Source organism: Salmo trutta, chromosome 5, assembly GCF_901001165.1.
Source record: "Salmo trutta chromosome 5, fSalTru1.1, whole genome shotgun sequence".
Taxonomy (NCBI): Eukaryota; Metazoa; Chordata; class Actinopteri; order Salmoniformes; family Salmonidae; genus Salmo; species Salmo trutta.
Genome location: NC_042961.1, coordinates 50,421,101 through 50,439,951, shown reverse-complemented (window position 1 = coordinate 50,439,951; position 18,851 = coordinate 50,421,101). Strand labels below are relative to the sequence as shown.

The following is an 18,851-nucleotide window of genomic DNA, read 5'->3' as shown; positions in this document are numbered from 1 at the left end:
TGCCACCTGGACAAATTGTAACTGCAATAGAAAAGACCACAAAGTCAAACGCACAAAAAGGAAAATATTTTTATTAATTACAACAGGTACAGGAATGTTTTTTTTTACTTTTACAAGAAACACTTAATCTCTTACGGTAAACATGTCCAATTTTAAGTGCAAATTGTTTGCTAGTGATAAATACAAAAAAAAATGGGTTAAGCAGATCAATAAATCCCTTCTATGGCCCTCAAACTACTCTGGACCTTGAAGCCAGTTCCACTGAGTTTTTCATTGTTCCCCTCTAATCAGGGACTGATTTAGACCTGGAACACCAGGTGGGTGCAATTAATCAGGTAGAACAGAAAACCAGCAGGGTCCGGACCTCAGTGTAAGAGTTAAATACCCCTGTTCTATAAGCAAACAGTAGACATGGTCAGGGAATAACAAGAAAGCAGTAGTTTTGTATTCCTAGCCTGGCTCCAGATCTGTCAAATAATGGCTTGCCAATGACCATAGGTGTTGGCAAGAAAGCACAAACTGATCTGGGAACAGGCTATATTCTCCCTATGAGAACGCTACGGTACAGTGATCGTAGAACAGCAGGACTTATGTCGCACCTGGGTGCTGTTCAGTAGCCACTAAACGGACAAATGCTCCAGGAGGTACTATCTGTACTTGTCCAATAAAACGCTGGCTTTCATTTTCCGTTGCAAAACGTTCTGATACAGTGTGCCCTAATGAACTTGGCCCGGGTCACATACAGGTGTTCAAACTCTGGACCATACATTAAATTCACCTGCTCTGTGTTGAAAGCCTTTACCAGCATTTTCGTGTGAGAGCTGGTCTGAGTAGAATTTGAAAAGTAAATTCAAACAGAGCAACCCATATGATCTGGGTGTGCAGGAGTGAGCAAGGGTGGAGGAAAAAAGGAATGTTGAAAGGGTATGAATGTTTGCTGCATAGTTTCTTCCTCAGTTTGTGCTGTGAGGGGGAATGTTATGCGAGGCGCACACCTGCATCATGTGACATGAGTGACAGAGGAGATGAGAGTCCAGAGGGAAGCACTGGGAACCCGGCTGATCCGAGAGCTGCTTCCCACAATCCTGAGGAATCAAACGGACACAGAGAGAATATTAAATCTGATTCGAGTTCAGGTTTAATGCTTAATAAAATACAGTACAAGCAGTGAGTGAGTACTGTTCTTCATTTCTGGTCCTGGTGACTTGCAGGGTTATGTTTCAGCCCAGTACTAACACACCTGATTCAACCAATGATGAAGCCCCTTGATTACTGTGGTTGAACCGTGTTAGTGCTGGGTAGGAACAAATGCCTGCTCAGCCTGATTTAAGAACCCGGGTACAGACCGACCACATTACATAGTTGTTAGCTGCTATTATTAGATGAAGGCCATCCTAACCTCACAGTGGTAGCACTCAAAGTGATAATCTTTGTTCATAGACACCACCCTGAGTATCTCCTCGCTGCCCTGTGACACAAAACAGCAGCAGTGAGATTAGTCAGTGCATTACAATCACATAGCGGTATGAAGTTGGTCAGAGCGGCATCGAGTTATGTCTCGATATAAGCTAACACACACAGCAAAGGAAACACAATGAGACACTCACCTCAGCAGGTAAGATGGGTTGGAAACAGGCAGCACATTTAGGAGCGAACGTTCTACAGGACAACAAGACTTCCAATATTTGAATATAACCACATATAGCCCTAGTAATGTAGTGCACTAGTAATGTACAAACTTGTCAACTGAATTGAATCCTCTGACCCTAAATAGCTTGACAATTAATTACAGTCTACCCCGTAGTATATCAAAGCCCCAGTCTGGCCTACTGGACACCCCGTCTGTAGTATATCAAAGCCCCAGTCTGGCCTACTGGACACCCCGTCTGTAGTATATCAAAGCCCCAGTCTGGCCTACTGGACTCCCCGTCTGTAGTATATCAAAGCCCCAGTCTGGCCTACTGGACACCCCGTCTGTAGTATATCAAAGCCCCAGTCTGGCCTTCTGGACACCCCGTCTATAGTATATCAAAGCCCCAGTCTGGCCTACTGGACACCCCGTCTGTAGTATATCAAAGCCCCAGTCTGGCCTTCTGGACACCCCGTCTGTAGTATATCAAAGCCCCAGTCTGGCCTTCTGGACACCCCGTCTGTAGTATATCAAAGCTCCAGTCTGGCCTACTGGACACCCCGTCTGTAGTATATCAAAGCCCCAGTCTGGCCTACTGGACACCCCGTCTGTAGTATATCAAAGCCCCAGTCTGGCCTACTGGACTCCCCGTCTGTAGTATATCAAAGCCCCAGTCAGGCCTACTGGACTCCCCGTCTGTAGTATATCAAAGCCCCAGTCTGGCCTACTGGACTCCCCGTCTGTAGTATATCAAAGCCCCAGTCTGGCCTACTGGACTCCCCGTCTGTAGTATATCAAAGCCCCAGTCTGGCCTACTGGACACCCCGTCTGTAGTATATCAAAGCCCCAGTCTGGCCTACTGGACACCCCGTTTGTAGTATATCACAGCCCCAGTCTGGCCTACTGGACACCCCGTCTGTAGTATATCAAAGCCCCAGTCTGGCCTTCTGGACACCCCGTCTGTAGTATATCAAAGCCCCAGTCTGGCCTACTGGACACCCCGTCTGTAGTATATCAAAGCCCCAGTCTGGCCTACTGGACACCCCGTCTGTAGTATATCAAAGCCCCAGTCTGGCCTACTGGACACCCCGTCTGTAGTATATCACAGCCCCAGTCTGGCCTACTGGACTCCCCGTCTGTAGTATATCAAAGCCCCAGTCTGGCCTACTGGACACCCCGTCTGTAGTATATCAAAGCCCCAGTCTGGCCTACTGGACACCCCGTCTGTAGTATATCAAAGCCCCAGTCTGGCCTACTGGACACCCCGTCTGTAGTATATCACAGCCCCAGTCTGGCCTACTGGACTCCCCGTCTGTAGTATATCAAAGCCCCAGTCTGGCCTACTGGACACCCCGTCTGTAGTATATCACAGCCCCAGTCTGGCCTACTGGACACCCCGTCTGTAGTATATCAAAGCCCCAGTCTGGCCTACTGGACACCCCGTCTGTAGTATATCAAAGCCCCAGTCTGGTCTACGGGACACCCCGTCTGTAGTATATCAAAGCCCCAGTCTGGCCTACTGGACACCCCGTCTGTAGTATATCAAAGCCCCAGTCTGGTCTACGGGACACCCCGTCTTACCTATTGTAGTCAGAGACACAGTAGATGTTGCTGAGGTGGTCGACAGTGAAGGAGACTCCGTCCAGGGCTTTGGAACACACCACACAGCGGAAACAGCCAGGGTGGTAGGAGTTCCCCATCGCCTGGAGGATCTGCTGGACAAACAGGACCACACAGTAGATAAGGGAAGGTCCCTTGGCATTAACATAAATTCAATTTAACGCACACACATTTAGATTCACAAATGAAACATTGGACATACAAGGACCCCCCCCCCCAAAAAAAACAATTTTAACACACACACCTGTTCCAGGATAAGGTGGCCACACACACTGCATTTCTCTGCTGCAGCCTGGAAGCCTGAGAACTGAGTATGGAGAGAAGAGAGAACAGGGTTTTACATCATACCATAGAAAGCACCAGGGTTGGGGTCAATTCAGAAAGTAAACCAAATTCCAATTCCTCATGTGCCTAATCAAAAAGCATTGAAGAGAATTGGAATGTCAGTGTACTTCCTGAATTGACCCCAACCCTGAAGAGCAAAATGTAAAACTTTGATGCTATTTACTATAATCATATCTAGTAAGACATTGATTAGAAATGTAAGGAACTAATGTCTAGGAATTCTCTCTTTATGTAGTGTTGTGGTGTCTTTTGTTGTGATGTGTGTTTTGTCCTATATTTTTAATCCCAACCCCCGTCCCTGCAGGACCTCGACCTCTTACCATGTAATCCTCTTTACAATACACAGAGCCATTGACATTGTAGAAGTCCTTGTTTCTCAGGGTGCGACCTGGGACAGACAATCACAGAAGGACAGTCACGCCAAGTTGATAGAGCCGTTTCCCCGACTATAAACTGCATGCAGTGTATTGACGCAGTGTGTGTGTTCAACTCACCACAGGACACACAGGTAAAGCAGCGTGTGTGATAGAGGCTGTCCAGAGCCTGGCAAGCGTTATCCGAGCCGTACACACCTTTCCTACACTTCACACATGTACCTGCAACACAATCAACAACCATTACTCAACAAGACATGAGCCCAGATTCTTTCCGGGTGAGGTCACTTCATCAAGAACATGTCTTGGTCCGCCGAGTCAAACAGCACAAGCCAAAGTCAAAAAAAAAAAGGCTTGGTACTTTTTCCTGCTCAGGTAAATTTTTTGACAAACCTAACTCCTTAGAACATATCATTAGGCCTTCTAGATCATAATGAATAAGATTACATGGACAGAGGGAACCTGATCCTAGATCAGCACTCCTACTCCGAGACGCTTTGTGAATACAGGCCCAGGAGTGTTTCCCGGACCCACCTGACTAGGGAACAACTTCTGGCCCAGTCCCGATTGTGGGTATGCCTTCCATTGTGTAGGTATAGCCACACACCTTTACATAGAGAAAAACATCTCGTCTGTCACGAATATTTAATACAATTACACTGAACAAAAATGTAAAACAATTTCAATGATTTTACTAAGTTACAGTTCATATGAAGAAATTAGTCAATTGAAATACATTCATTAGGTGCTAATCTATGGATTACACGATTACGAATGGATCAGAAAACCAGTCAGTATCTGGTGTGACCACCATTTTCCTCATGCACTAGGGAACAATTTCCTTTGCATAGAGTTGATTGTGCAAACCCAGTTTAGTCAGCTGTCCGGGTGGCTGGTCTCAGACGATCCCACAGGGGAAGATGCCAGACGTGGAAGTCCTGGGCTGGTGTGGTTACATGTGGTCTGTGGTTATGAGGCCAGTTGGACGTACTGCCAAATTATCTAAAACAACGTTGGAGGCGGCTTATGGTAGAGAAATGAACATTCAATCCTCTGAAAACAGCTCTGGTGGACATTCCTGCAGTCAGCATGCCAATTGCAAGCTCCCTCAAGACTTGAGCCATCTGTGGCATTGTGTGAAAAAAACTTTACATTTTAGAGTGGCCTTTCATTGTCCCCAGCACAAGGTGCACCTGTGTACTGATCGTGCCGTTTAATCAGCTTCTTGATATGCCACGCCCGTTAGGTGTATCGATTATCTTGGAAAAGGAGAAACGCTCACTAACAGGAATTAAAACAAATGTGTGCACAACATTTTAGAGAAATAAGCTTTTTGTGTATATGGAAAATGTCTGTGATCTTTTATTTCAGCTCATGAAACCAGAACTTTACATGTTGCTTTATATTTTTGTTTCAGTATATACTTGAACTTACTCTGCCGATTTTCCATGGAGTTGGTCCTTTAGTGGGTCGAAATTTGAGGCAAAATATCCACAGGAAAGTATTATTAAACAGACTTCAAAACGCAGGTCTCTGTGTGTGGCATTTACATGGACAAGACGGACGTACATGCAAGTGATGCATACATATTAACCAGTCTTGCAGGTGTTTACATGGTTATGCGCATGTGCCAGGTAAATGAAATTTCAATGGCAGTACTGGAACTCTAAAAAGTCAGGGTAAATGATACTTTGCTGTGGTTATTTTGTCCCACTGAAGGACCAACTGCACTGACAACTGGTAGAGTAAGTTCAAATGTTATTTTATTCCAACATTCCAAGTATTTGCAGTGCTTCGTTTCACTGTATACCAAAAATGAACCAGCTTTCCATCCAACCTTTCTATGCGAGTCAAGTACATGTCTGATAAAAAATGTAACAACAGGTGTGATGGAAACAGCAAAGGTTTACCAAACAAAATACACAAATAGACAAGATGGGATCTTTTTGTGTCTGTAAAATTAATGGCGGTGGAAACATCTTTATGGGCAAATATTGATATAATAACCATCATATCAAAGTAAACTTCAGAGTCACGCGGTGACATGTTGTGTGGTCCTCCCACTACGACCCGGGAAACAAGTTTATTAGACTACAGATGAAATAAGTTGAACTTCACAGGGTGGTGAAAGTACAAGGTGACGAACATGATCCTCCCTTCCAATAAATATGGAGGGTTTTATTCTGGTGCCTTGTTAAATAAAAGATTCTGGTTCCATGATGAGCGATGCTGCCGTTTGATTAATAAAAATCCTCTCGTTTTTGTCCATGATAATTTCATCATGTAGGTGGCCTACCTGCACTGCATCTGCCAGCTGTTGGCTAGATCACATGTGTATAACATACATTCTTTTGGTGACAAAACCATCGGTGGAGTTGAAAATGCAATGGAAACCCATTTAACTACTTTTTTGGGGTACATGGGAATTGAACTGCAAAAGTGATTTTTATGTGCACTACGTCATCACACAGACCCAATTATCTTCAACAAGTCAATTTGATGGAAACATATCTGGTGGGAAAATGCGCATATTGTTTTTATGCAGATTTTAGAATAGTCACATTAAATCTGTCGGCAACTGAATGGAAACCTAGCTACAGTCTGATTTATTAGGCAACTCCTGGTCCTACTAAAAACACACTATTTTCACACCCTGTGTGTGAGCGCCTGTAAAGAGCCTCAGTAGTGTTAACAGCTCTGAGCCTAGCCGAGTTGACACAGTTCCCATCCCCCGAGGGCTCACATACCTGGGCAGAAGAAAAACAAGCTGCAGCACACCGCCCCTGCACACGCCAAGGCAGGGTAACACAAACCAGCACACGCATGACTCACGCCCTACAGACACACCCAGGGCCGGCTTACACATGCCCTGGGGCCCCCAACCCCCCCCCCCAAAAAACAGAATGCTTATGTCGTGTTCATATGCAACGGCAAAACGTGTAGAATTGCATGAAATTTGCTTTAAAACTGAATTTTCTCTCAGCCTCATTACTAAATGTGTAGAACAGCATTATAAAACTGCTAATTTTTCTCTGCGTCTCATAAAATGTGTTGAACTGCCGGAAGTTACATTATTTTAAGAAACAGCTATAATAATTATATTTTGGGGGGCCCTGGAAATAGGTGCCCCAAATGGGGTAGTCCGGCCCTGCACACACCCACTATATTATTATGGCCTGGAGTCACTCCGAACACACAAACACCCTGCCACACAATACACACACACATCCTGCCACACTACACACAGACTCAAGACATATACACGCTGCTCGTCCAAAGCTGTAATCTTCTCTATGACTCATACTAATGGTCAGTGCTGTGTTCATCACTAACATGTCATTTGTGTCTGAACACTACAGCTGAGCTAAGGTTTGCAGTTCAGTGTATGCATAGCTACCTTTCATCAGCCCTCTATGTGCAGCGTCTTGGTCTGTGCTTAACCCAACCTAAAACTGTTCTATACCAAAAGAGTCTCTTGGAGAATGTGATTCAGTGCGCTAAGTTGTGGCTGAGTGACTTTGTTGCACAGAGACTCTTTGGTGTGTGTATTTTTGCGTGTCAGCTATGATAATTCCTCCCCATTCGTTTTTCTCTGCGTCTCTCTTCTCTTCTCCTTTCTGTCTGATGTGCCCAGCCTAGCAGCTGTACTTGTCTGGATAGGCCTCTGCCTTAGCTAGACCCCTGAGGGCCAAACGTTTCTCTTTCCCTTTGCTTGTGTGATAGGTAGGCCGCCCTACAAGTTCATGCAGGTATCGAGACACGATCCATCCAATTTTCTCTCTTTCATTTATCAAAATCTATCTATCCATCTATTCACCCATCCAATCCTTTCATAAAAAAAAGACATGCACGCGACACTAACAAAACAAAGTGATAAAGATGACAGCGATGATGATCTCACCAAAGAACTCCTGCCGATTCTCGGACGACGCCTCCCTCCCTGTTTCCGGCTCCTCCTGGGCTTTGATTGGTCTGGAAGCCGTAGCCGTATTGATGAGTGTTGCCAGCTTGGCGAGGGCATTGATTGGAGGATTGGCCTGTTCTTTGAGCATCAGCCCGCCCATGTGTAGCCCCTCGCCCTCCAGCGCTGCATCTCTTAGCAACAGGCGTGCCAGCTCCTCCTGGTAGCGGGTACCCGGGAGGTCCGAGTAGCGCGTCCGCTCCCCGGCAGCACCCATGCCAGTCTCCTCTCCTCGGGCTGCCCCTGCTCCCTTCTCATCCCACCACTCGGGCCCAGCCCGGCAACAGGCAGCCGCCGGGCTCCCCAACGCAGGTGGGTATGAGTGCCGGCTATCCTGAACCCCTGCTCCTCCAGGTGAGAAGACCCCGTCCAGGTAGTCCTGCCAGCCTCCAGCCCCAGAGGGCGCCCCGGCCCTGCTTGAGACCGTGTATCCCTGTCCGCCGGTGGAGCCCCCTGTGTGCAGGGAGGAGAACTGCAGCTGTGGTGCCATGGTGGAGGAGGCTGAGTAGCGCGTGTCATAGCCCAGGCTGATTCCACTGGTGCGGTTGCTGCTACAGCGGCTGCCCATAGGGCTCCCTCCCCCTCCACCGCTGGCTGTACTGGAGGCAAAGCTGGACCTGGGACTGACCAGCACCGACTCCTGGAGGCTGAAGGAGGAGCAGGGGCTCAGTGCTGGGCCTGGGGGGAAGAAGAACCCTCCTCCTCCACCCATCTCAGAGGGCCGGTGCGGGGAGTGAGAGAGCGAGGCCGGTCTGGTGCTCTCCCAGAGCTCCCCTCCCGTGCTCAGCCTCTTGTAGAACATCGCCTCCTGCAGGGAGAGGCGTTTGTGACGCTCAGGCTCGGGAAGGTAGTGTGGCTCAGCCATGGCCCCGCCGCGGGGAGCAGAGCCATAACCCGAGGAGGGGATGGGGTACGCCGGAGGGGGGCCAGAGGAGTGGGACAGAGGAGGCTGGGAGAGGAGCTGTTGGCGTCGGACCAGCTGTTGGAGCTCCAGGGAGTAGCGGCGCTGGTTCAGAGAAGCCTTAGACCCAGCTGGGTCACAGTCCCCCAGGCCCGACTCACGCCTCATCTGGATGTCAACGCCCTCCCCCAGGTAGCAGGAGGCACGCTGCTGGGTCGACCGGCGCCGGAGGGGGGCGAGAGTCGAGGGGGAGTAGGGTTGATGTTCGCAGTCAGTAGGTTGGGGGGTGATGGAGGTTGAGAGGTGCTGGGTAGAGGAGACTCTTTCTCCCAATCCCTTCCCGCTACTAGCCAGCCCACACGCCTCCGTTGAGGTTGGAGAGGTAAGAGAAAACTGACCAGGTCTTGAAGGTGAGGAAGTGGCAGTGTTCAGGCTTGGTGGTAGTCCACTACTGTTGTTCCCATTGCTGTTGCTGTTGTTAACCAACTCGTTTTTCTTTTTAGAACTGGCAAATTTCACACTTCCTGAGTCAGTCAGTTTCAACTTCTCCAATAACTTAGTTCCAAGTCGGTCCATCGTAATGTCTAACCTGGTCGTCTAAAACTCCGAACAATCAAGTAAAAAGAAATGCTGTTAATGAACCACTATGGTATAAGTTAACGTACTCAATAAATACAGCGTGTGAGTTGGACACACATTAAGTCTCACGTATGACTACAGTACAGTTGAACTACAGTAGTTGAATGACAGAGACCCTGCAATCTATATGCAAAAACCAACAAATAACCCCCAAACGAGAACAACCAACAGACAGACCTATAGGCTATATGTACACAGACAATAAATAAAAACAGACGTTAAATAAGACGATTAAGACATTTTGGGAGGATCACATGACGACGTAATCACGTTTGAACAACCGTGTTCACAGTCATCTTGTCTTGGCTGTGGAGACTACAGGCAGACAGGTAGACGGTAACGCATGTGAATCCATCGAGTTAGACGTGGACTACTTCTAATATTCGGCCAATGTTGGAAATAAATACTGATAAATTGGCCTATTTAGGTCACGTTCATTAAGTTGAAGTTGTTGGTCTCGTATGATTCTAGGTGGCTCCACACCTGCATCAGTGTGAACGAATGGTCCATTACATTAGGCTGGACTTGTTGCCTAGCGGTCACGTAAAGACGAGTTGCGTTTCTGCTATTTGTTGTTTCGCACGCAGCTGGCACCACTATAACTTTTCTACTCTTGTTTGTGAGAGATATTCCCTGTTACAATGTTGTTGTTTTTTAAAGGAAAATGTAGTCCAGTGTGTTAAGTTATCCTTTCTTCAGGATGTTCCAGAGCAAAAGCTTTTTGAAAGAAAAAAAAATCGCTCGTCGCGCTCGTGGAGTCCAGTGGAAGGAGGAAAATAAGTCAGTTTTTGTAGAAAATGTTGCTTGTCCAAACTCTTCTATTCACTTTTTTTAACGACACGAAAATGATCTTGAAAAGGGAGGAAAAAAAACAGATGATCAAAAAGCGGACTAAAAGAAAACATAAACCATTCGATGTTTCGAGAAAGCGTTATTGCTATCATTCCCGTTTTTAAATAATTTGACTCCAAAATTCAGCGGATACATTTGAGAACGGGACGCGTGGTGCCGTTAACTCTACTGACCATTGCCAAACCATGTTTACGGGGAGAGGGGGGAAAAAATAGTCTACAATGAATCCACTCCGTGAATGTATCACATAGCTACACCAACTTGGTTTCTTTCTTTCCCCAAATGACTTACCTCCCCCTCTTTTTCCTTTATCAGCCACTGGCTCGTTTGTTCCCTTCACGCCGGAACACCTTTCTGCCAGCAATCGCGGATGGATAACATCCCACAATATTTCGTCATTCATACGCAGTCCACTCGTTTGGGAGACACGCCGAAAGAGATCGACTGTATTTTTTCTTAATTATGATCTATAAACCGAATTAGAGGGTATACTTTTTATTCAATTAGGTGCTTGTAAAATAGGAATACATGTGGGATTGTGGATAAAGTGCATATACGTTATACTCAATTACAATCTTTACGTAGGACGTACATCATTGTACTCTCGCATTTTTCACATGGGTGGGTACTGATTTATTACATAATTATGACCTCTCTTAAATACCTCCCAGTCTCAGGTATGTTAATTGCCCCAGGCCTTATCAACAGCACACCTATATGTTGTGCCCTAAGGCAGAAAGCTATATCAAAGGGTCCGTTGCTTGTTTCCAGTTCCTGACACAGTTGAAATATGGTTTTGGTAGGCCTACGTGCCTAGAATAACATGGTTCAAATGGCAGCAGACCTATTTGAGGACTACTTTATTATGCTCCCAGTCTGTGGAATGTGTGGAAGAACATTCTCTAGTGACACGGTTCTGAGGTTTTTCCGGCGTGTATGTGTTCTCCATGGACGATACAAAGTAAATATCTCGCTACTATTTCACTGCCTTTTTGCTTGCTACTGCCGTACTCTTCAATGCACCTTGTGTCATTTTGGTGACGTTAAACCTAACACGAATCAAATATTTATGAAACCATTTTTTTTGTACTTCGGGTAGGCTCATTTTGTCTACCCCGAAGCCCCCCTGCTCGCTCCCTAGTCTTTCATTGCCCTTACGGTAGCCTAAAATGAAACGCGCGACCGTCGGTGTGTGCCTGGCTGCCTCTCCCCTCCCCGCTATGCTCCCTTGAGTTGGCTGGAGCGTTCACTGAAGGCGAGTGAGGACTTGTCTGTAAAGTTAACAGAAAAATACTTCATGGCTACTCAGTATAGAAAGAGCAGCTGGGGCATGGGAGAAGATTGTTAAAAATCATGACTAATCAACTTTGGGGGACAAAACGTTATATGATGACAAACTCAAATGGTGTTTGTGTGTGCAATTATTACTTTTAAAATGATTCAAGTGTACTACATGCAATTAACAACTTTTTGGGGGGGATAGTAACATTTTAAGAAAGTGTGTAATTTTACGGTGATAAAATAAGACTACACCACAACCAATTCATACTTCACCCTTATCTGGCAAAATTGTATTTTGTAAACGTATCATCCTCATAACCTGAAGTCCAGCTCATCATTGGCTACTGTAACATAACGTGATTAATTAACAGTGTTACAATATAACACAATTGCAACATCACACGTTGCTGCCTGTTGCTACTTGATTTCAACTCCACAACTTATTTGGCGTTTCTTGACCACCACCTAGTGGTATAAATAGTTCTCACATAAAAATCCAAAATGGCGGCGCCCGTAAGGACATTGTGCTGTACAGGTGAGGTTATTTACAAATCAATGACTTATAATTTTCATAAGATCTAATGGTCATTTTCTGCTGTAAATATGAATATCAGTCGGCTCCCAGTTGACAATCTGTTTTTTTTTATATTGAGCTAGACAGATTACTAGTTACGCTAGGTTTGATAAAATATCTAGGAAACTAGCTAACGTTAGCTAGCTAAAATAAATATACAGAGCCTAAGTGAACTGAATTCCCGATGGTCTGTTTTCAGTTTTGAGGCATTCCAGTCGTTGTTTTACTACGACGTGTGGGTCACAGGCTGGAATCAAGTGGAGGACCGAGTAAGTTCTAAACGACGCAGACAAAGAACTGCCAGAACGAAATGACACACACAATTGTAGATATTACGGCTCTGTTTTGATAAGCTTTGTTCTTTACAATTTCAAATGGGTTTATCCACAGAAATGGTCTGGCCCGCAGTGGAACAGAGTATGGCCCCATGACAGATCTCCCTGACTGGTCCTTTGCAGGCAAGTTCACATATAGGAGCATTAATTTTTAGGTTGTTTTCACATATTGTCCTATTTAAAATAACAGCTCTCAGTCCTCTTTAAATTGAACTCTTGGAAAAAATAAATAAACAACAATAACTTATCTTTGTATTCACACTGCCCTTGCCTTTGAATGAGGACTCAACTATTTTGTCAGTTCACTTCACTCACTTTGTGGTCCGAGTCCTCTTTGCATTCAAATTGCTATGTTTAGAAAGGAACCACAATATTTTTGCAACATTCACTCAATGCACTCTGGGTTTTTACAAAGTTAAGGACAAGCCATTCTCAGCAAAACGTGTTATCGGACAGCTAGATACTTGAAAGTCAAATGCTCCTTTAAGTTGCTCTGGAGACAGCAGAGCGAGCACGCCCCCATCGCTCTGGAGACAGCAGAGAGAGCACGCCTGCATCCACATGAACAAGGCCGGAGTGGAGAAGGTGAAAAGCTTGAAGTTCCTCGGCATACACATCCCTGACAATCTGAAATGGTCCACCCACACAAACGGTGTGATGAAAAGGTGCAACAAAACGCTTCACCGTCTGGCGGACGAATCTGGGTTTGGCAGATGCCAGCAAAACTCTACCACTGTGGCAACTAAAGTTTGATGGAGGTGGAATAATGCTCTGGTGCTGTTTTTTATGGTTCGGACTAGGCCCCTTATTTCCAGTGAGGGGAAATCTGAATGGTACAGCAAAAAATGACTTTCTAGACGATTGTGTGCTTTCAACTTTGTGGCAACAGTTCGGGGATGTCCCTTCCTGTTTCAGCATGACAATGACCCCGTTGCACAAAGCGAGGTTCATACAGAAATGGTTTGTCAAAGATTAGTGTGGAAGAATGTGACTGGCCTGCACAGAGCCCTGACCTCAACCCCATCGAACACCTTTGGGATGAATTGGAACTACGATTGCAAGCCAGGCCTATTCGTCCAACATCAGTGCCCGACCTCACTAATGCTCTTGTGACTGAATGGAAGCAAGGCAAAGTTTCAACATCTAGTGGAAAGCCTTCCCAGAAGAGTGGAGGCTGTTATAGCAGCAAAGGGGGGACCAACTCCAAATGAATGCCCATAATTTTGGAATGAGATGTTCGACAAGCCGGTGTACATACCTTTGGGTATGTATGTATCTCACACACTCCGGACTCTGACGTTGCTCATCCTAATATAATGTGTGTATTGTTGTGGATGAGATATTACTGCACTGTTGAAGCTAGGAACACAAGCATTTCACTACACCTATAATAACATCTGCTAAATAGGTGTATGCAAACAAGAACATTTGATACAAATAAAAAAAGTATTTTATTATTATTATTGGGGGGGATAAGATTGTCTGCTAAATTACTAAAATGAAACTATTGGTTACGTACACAGATTTGCAGATGTTATCGCAGGTGCGGCGAAATGTTTGGGTATCTAGCTCCATCAGTGCAGTAATACCTAGCAATAAAACACACATAATATCAGAACGGGCGATGTCAGACGCGTGTGTTTATATATTACACACCGTACCAGTCAATCAAAAGTTGGACACACCTACTCATTTAAGGGTTTTTCATAATTTTTACTGTTTTCTACATTGTAGAATAATAGCGAAGACATCAAAACTATGAAATAATCCTCTGCGGTCCATCCCAAACCATCTCAATTGGGTTGGGGGATTGTGGAGGCCAGGTCATCTGATGCAGCACTCCATCACTCTCCTTCTTGGTCAAATAGCCCTTACACAGCCTGGAGGTGTGTTTTGGGTCATTGTCCTGTTGAAAAACAAATGATAGTCCCACTAAGCGTAAACTAGATGGGATGGCATATCGCTGCAGAATGCTGTGGTAGCCAAAATCTCAGATTTGGACTCATTAGACCAAAGGACAGATTTCCACCGGTCTAATGTCCATTGCTCGTGTTTCTTGGCCCAAGCAAGTCTCTTCCTCTTATGTGTCCTTTAGTAGTAGTTTCTTTGCAGCAATTCGACCATGAAGGCCTGATTCACACAGTCTGCTCTGAATAGCTGATGTTGAGATGTGTCTGTTACTTGAACTCTGAAGCATTTATTTGGGCTGCAATTTCTGAGGCCGGTAACTCTAATGAACTTATCCTCTGCAGTAGAGGTAACTCTGGGTCTTCCTTTCCTGTGGCAGACCTCATGAGAGCCAGTTTCATCATAGAGCTTGATGGTTTTTGCAACTGCACTTGAAGAAACTTTCAGTTCTTGAAATTTTCAGGATTGACTGACCTTCATGTCTTAAAGTAATGATACTGTAATTTCTCTTTGCTTATATGCGCTGTTCCTGCCATAATATGGACTTGGTCTTTTACCAAATAGGGCGATCTTCTCTATACCAACCCTACCTTGTCACAACACAACTGATTGGCTCAAACGCATTAAGGAATTAAATTCCACAGATGAACTTTTAACAAGGCACACCTGTTAATTGACATGCATTCCAGGTGACTACCTCACGAAGCTGGTTGAGAGAATGCCAAGAGTGCACAAAGCTGTCATCAAGGCAAAGGGTGGCTACTTTGAAGAATCTCAAACAAATAAATCAACAATATATTTAAATAACACTTTTTTAAATAAAATAATAATAACACATGACACGTGTTATTTCATAGTTTTGATGTCGTCACTATTCTACAATGTAGAAAATAGTCAAAATAAAGAACCTGGAATGAGTAGGTTTGTCCAAACTTTTGACTGGTACAGTATACTTATAATGTATACAAACATAATGGCATTTAAAGACGGTATATGACTAGAAAAGGTGTGTACAGCAGTGGTTATATACTACTGGTAATCTGAATAATCCTTCCAAATTTAGTCAAGTAGTGAAGGTTTAGAGTGCCCCAAAAAATGCACAGCTCCCTAATGAGAGAACCTCTTCTGAAATCTTTTAATAAAAAATGTCTTGATGCATGCGGATTATTTGATAGGGTTACATGAGCCCCATGTGAAATTATCTGACACTCCCGAGCTCTCCTTCTCCAGGCTCTCCTTCTCCAGCTTCTCCTTCTCGCCCTTCTGTCTCAAAGGTGCGTAGTGCCCTGAAAGCAATTGATAAAAAAATAATAATTCCCCTGGATGATCTAGACCATCACCTACTGCAATTAGATGCAGACATCATTGCTTTAACATTAACATCACCCTGAAATGTAATGAAAGTCCCAGGTTGTGGAAATCAGCATTTGGCCTACCTCTTTTGAATGGAGGTGATCCCCCTCTACTGAATAACTATAGGCCCATATCTAACTTGTCTATTCTGGCAAAGGTATTGGAGTCCCTAGTCAGTAAGGAGCTTAAGGCGTACCTCCAGGAAAACAACAATATTTTGAGTGGTATGAAATCCGCTTTCAGGTCAAGCCACAGCACTGTCACAGCAACTTTGAAGGTTTTGAATGATGTTCACTGTGCCCTGGATAGGAAGCGGCATTGTGTATATGTATTCAGACTTGTCAAAGGCATTTGACACTGTGGATCATACTGTCTAGGTGCAGAGATTGAAGTGTGTTGGGATTACCGGTCATGCTCTGGAGTGGTTTGTGAACTCTCAAATAGAACCCAGTGTGTTAAGGCAGATGGTCCTACGTCATAGAGCTGCTCTCAGGTGTGCCTCAAGGATCAACTTTAGCTCCCCTGTGGTTTATTATCTAGATCAGGGGTAGGCAACCCTGGTCCTGGAGTGCTGCAGCCACTCCCATGTTTTTGATTTAACCAACCTGGAAAACCAGGTGTGTTGAATTGAGGCTATCACTGAGCTGATCAATGAACTAAGTAGCTCAGTGTGGTGCCTAGTTGAGACCAAATCCTGCAGTATCTGCGGCACTCCAGGAACAGGGTTGCCTACCCCCACTAGAGTGGTGGTGGGGTGAAGGCAAACTTTGAGAAGGCCTCTCTCCCCCTTGTTGTGAGGAGTGCAGGGGGGAGCTCAGGGTTGTTCTTTCTAACTGTGCTAACCATGGTGATCTTCCTCTTCAGGAGCTGCTGGCTGAGTTCATAAGAGGTGAAGAAATTGTCACACGTGACATTGTGCCCCTTCAGTCCATCTGTCACATCAAGCACAACCCGCATCCCCTGGTTCTTCTCCGGGCCTCCACTGGTCGGCATCCCTGTGTAGACCTGCATCTTCCAAGCGTAGCTGGATTGTGCGTCACAGGCCACCCATATCTTGATGCCATACTTTGCTGGCTTGCTGGGCATATACTGCCGGAAAGGACCGCGACCTTTTGACAAAAGAGATTTGTTTTCTGTGATACTGATAGTAATCACATAAATCAATGATATTACAGCAATACATAATACAAATAACAGTGAAAATCACATCCATTACAGATCTGAAAACAAAAATGTACCTCTGAATGGAACCAGTTGCTCATCCACTGTTACTTCAGGCCCAGGTATGGCAGACGCTCCACCCACTTTTCCCAGACCTCTCTTATGGCCACCAGTTTGTCTCTCACACGTCTTGCAGGTCTTGACTCACGGTTATCAAATCGTAGCATTCTTGAGAAAGTGTGAAAGACTCAGTGGCATCGTGGCACGGAAAATCGCTATTCCACTCTCTGCATCCCAGAGACTACATGTAGCCTCGCCTCGGGACCTGTAAACACCCGCTAAGATTAGCAGCCCTATGTAGGCACGCAGGTCAATCTCATCCATCCTTTTCCAGTTGTCTCCATATTTACAGAAACCCTCCAAATTTGTCATCTCCAGGATGATTTTTTTCAATGGCTGGTGTGATGACCATGTAGAATATTGAGGTGACTTTCTGGGCATGGACAACTGCTTGTCTTGTGGGCCATCCTTAAGACATTTTGTGCTGCCATCCTGCCCTGGTTGTCATATGGTAACAAGGACCATGTTATTTTGCTGTTCTTTGACAAAAATGTATCTTTCAGCTTGGGGGATTTCTTCATCTGAAGATGATGCATTGTGCTCTGGGTTGTATTCTTCCTCATCTTCTTCTTCAGATACCTCTTCTAAATCATTGTTCTCTTGTTCCTCCTGGACATCTGAAAAATCAGATCTATGACCTTTTGGGCACTGAAACGTGCACTCATGGCCTTCAGCAACGAGATCATTTAGGGGATTTTTTCTGCTGTTAAACCTAGTGGCAAGTTTTTTTTTTTACCCTTAAGACAACACAAGGGTTAATGTGTCAGGAACCTAATGTATGGCTGTTCAATGGAGCTGATAGATGCTGTTTGTATTTGTTGTGTGTGGTTGTTGGGAATGTGATTTAGGCCTACATGATTTGATTGTTTGTGTTTTTATACACAGATGGCCGGCCAGCACCCCCCCTGAAAGGACAGCTGAGGAGAAAGCAGGAGAGAGAGACGTTAGCAGTCAGTATCTTATGTTAACCTTCTATATTACCTCCATAAAGTTGAATATTTAATTTCATTACAGTTCACATGATGTCCTTTCCACCTCCTTTATTTTTATTCTCCTATTCACTTCCTCATCAGTTTTTTTTTTCTCATCTCTTTCTCGGTCTCCTCCAGAGACGTGTCGTGAATCTCAGCTCGGAGGTGGATAAGGGGATGGAAGTGTGGAGGGAGAAACAGGAAGAAGCCAAAAGAATGCAGGAACGCAATAAATCTCTTCTGCTTAAACCAAAAGGAAACCTTTTATTGAAGAAATATAAGTAATCATCACATTTTCTGTTCTAGCCCACTTGACTTATTGACAAAATAGAGGAGATTTGCGCAGTTGGTGTATGGTGTTGTCTTACCATTTATGTTTGTACTTATTTAGCCCTTTTCAATGTTTTCTGAAATTAAACTAATGTATATCCACTACCTACTGTTAATCTACTGTCTTGTTCGTCTGTATGAAAATATATTAGGAACATGCCCTTTCCCTTATTACTGTGGCTTAGTTGTTAATAATAGTTTGAGTAATATACACTGCTCAAAAAAATAAAGGGAACACTTAAACAACACAATGTAACTCCAAGTCAATCACACTTCTGTGAAATCAAACTGTCCACTTAGGAAGCAACACTGATTGACAATACATTTCACATGCTGTTGTGCAAATGGAATAGACAACAGGTGGAAATTATAGGCAATTAGCAAGACACCCCCAATAAAGGAGTGGTTCTGCAGGTGGGGACCACAGACCACTTCTCAGTTCCTATGCTTCCTGGCTGATGTTTTGGTCACTTTTGAATGCTGGCGGTGCTTTCAC

General features: G+C 44.7%; 2 protein-coding genes across 5 annotated transcripts; one reads left to right on the top strand and one right to left on the bottom strand.

Moving 5' to 3' along the window:
• Window positions 1–55: 55 nt before the first annotated feature.
• LOC115194399 (LIM domain-containing protein ajuba) lies at window positions 56–10,607 on the bottom strand. 3 transcript variants are annotated; one of them, XM_029754063.1, is made up of 8 exons: window positions 7,871–10,607; window positions 4,090–4,191; window positions 3,916–3,983; window positions 3,495–3,557; window positions 3,212–3,345; window positions 1,608–1,659; window positions 1,400–1,468; window positions 56–1,085 (listed from the first exon to the last, which is right to left on the bottom strand). In XM_029754063.1, the coding sequence occupies exons 1-8, from the start codon at window positions 9,405–9,407 to the stop codon at window positions 954–956; spliced, it is 2,157 nt and encodes a 718-aa protein (XP_029609923.1). In that variant the 5' UTR covers window positions 9,408–10,607; the 3' UTR covers window positions 56–953. The 3 variants fall into 3 exon arrangements, with proteins under 3 accessions (XP_029609923.1, XP_029609924.1, XP_029609925.1); XM_029754064.1 differs by having other exon boundaries at window positions 3,212–3,342; XM_029754065.1 differs by lacking the exons at window positions 56–1,085; window positions 1,400–1,468 and having other exon boundaries at window positions 1,622–1,675.
• A 608-nt stretch (window positions 10,608–11,215) lies between these two features.
• LOC115194395 (39S ribosomal protein L52, mitochondrial) lies at window positions 11,216–18,460 on the top strand. Of its 2 annotated transcripts, none has more exons than XM_029754057.1 (5): window positions 11,216–11,283; window positions 12,377–12,446; window positions 12,568–12,635; window positions 17,940–18,004; window positions 18,164–18,460. In XM_029754057.1, the coding sequence occupies exons 1-5, from the start codon at window positions 11,259–11,261 to the stop codon at window positions 18,308–18,310; spliced, it is 375 nt and encodes a 124-aa protein (XP_029609917.1). In that variant the 5' UTR covers window positions 11,216–11,258; the 3' UTR covers window positions 18,311–18,460. The 2 variants fall into 2 exon arrangements, with proteins under 2 accessions (XP_029609917.1, XP_029609916.1); XM_029754056.1 differs by lacking the exon at window positions 11,216–11,283 and adding an exon at window positions 11,903–12,138.
• Window positions 18,461–18,851: the final 391 nt, after the last annotated feature.

Bases quoted from the DNA above. Each gene is read 5' to 3' on its own strand.
- LOC115194399 (XM_029754063.1), bottom strand. From the start codon at position 9,407: ATGGACCGACTTGGAACTAAGTTATTGGAGAAGTTGAAACTGACTGAC. The intron at 4,192-7,870 runs GTGAGATCATCA...ATTGTGTTGCAG, and splicing joins GAATCGGCAGGAGTTCTTTG to GTACATGTGTGAAGTGTAGG. The intron at 3,346-3,494 runs GTGTGTGTGTTA...CTGTTTGTCCAG, and splicing joins GCCACCTTATCCTGGAACAG to CAGATCCTCCAGGCGATGGG.
- LOC115194395 (XM_029754056.1), top strand. From the start codon at position 12,105: ATGGCGGCGCCCGTAAGGACATTGTGCTGTACAG. The intron at 12,447-12,567 runs GTAAGTTCTAAA...GTTTATCCACAG, and splicing joins GGAATCAAGTGGAGGACCGA to AAATGGTCTGGCCCGCAGTG. The intron at 18,005-18,163 runs GTCAGTATCTTA...GGTCTCCTCCAG, and splicing joins AGGAGAGAGAGACGTTAGCA to AGACGTGTCGTGAATCTCAG.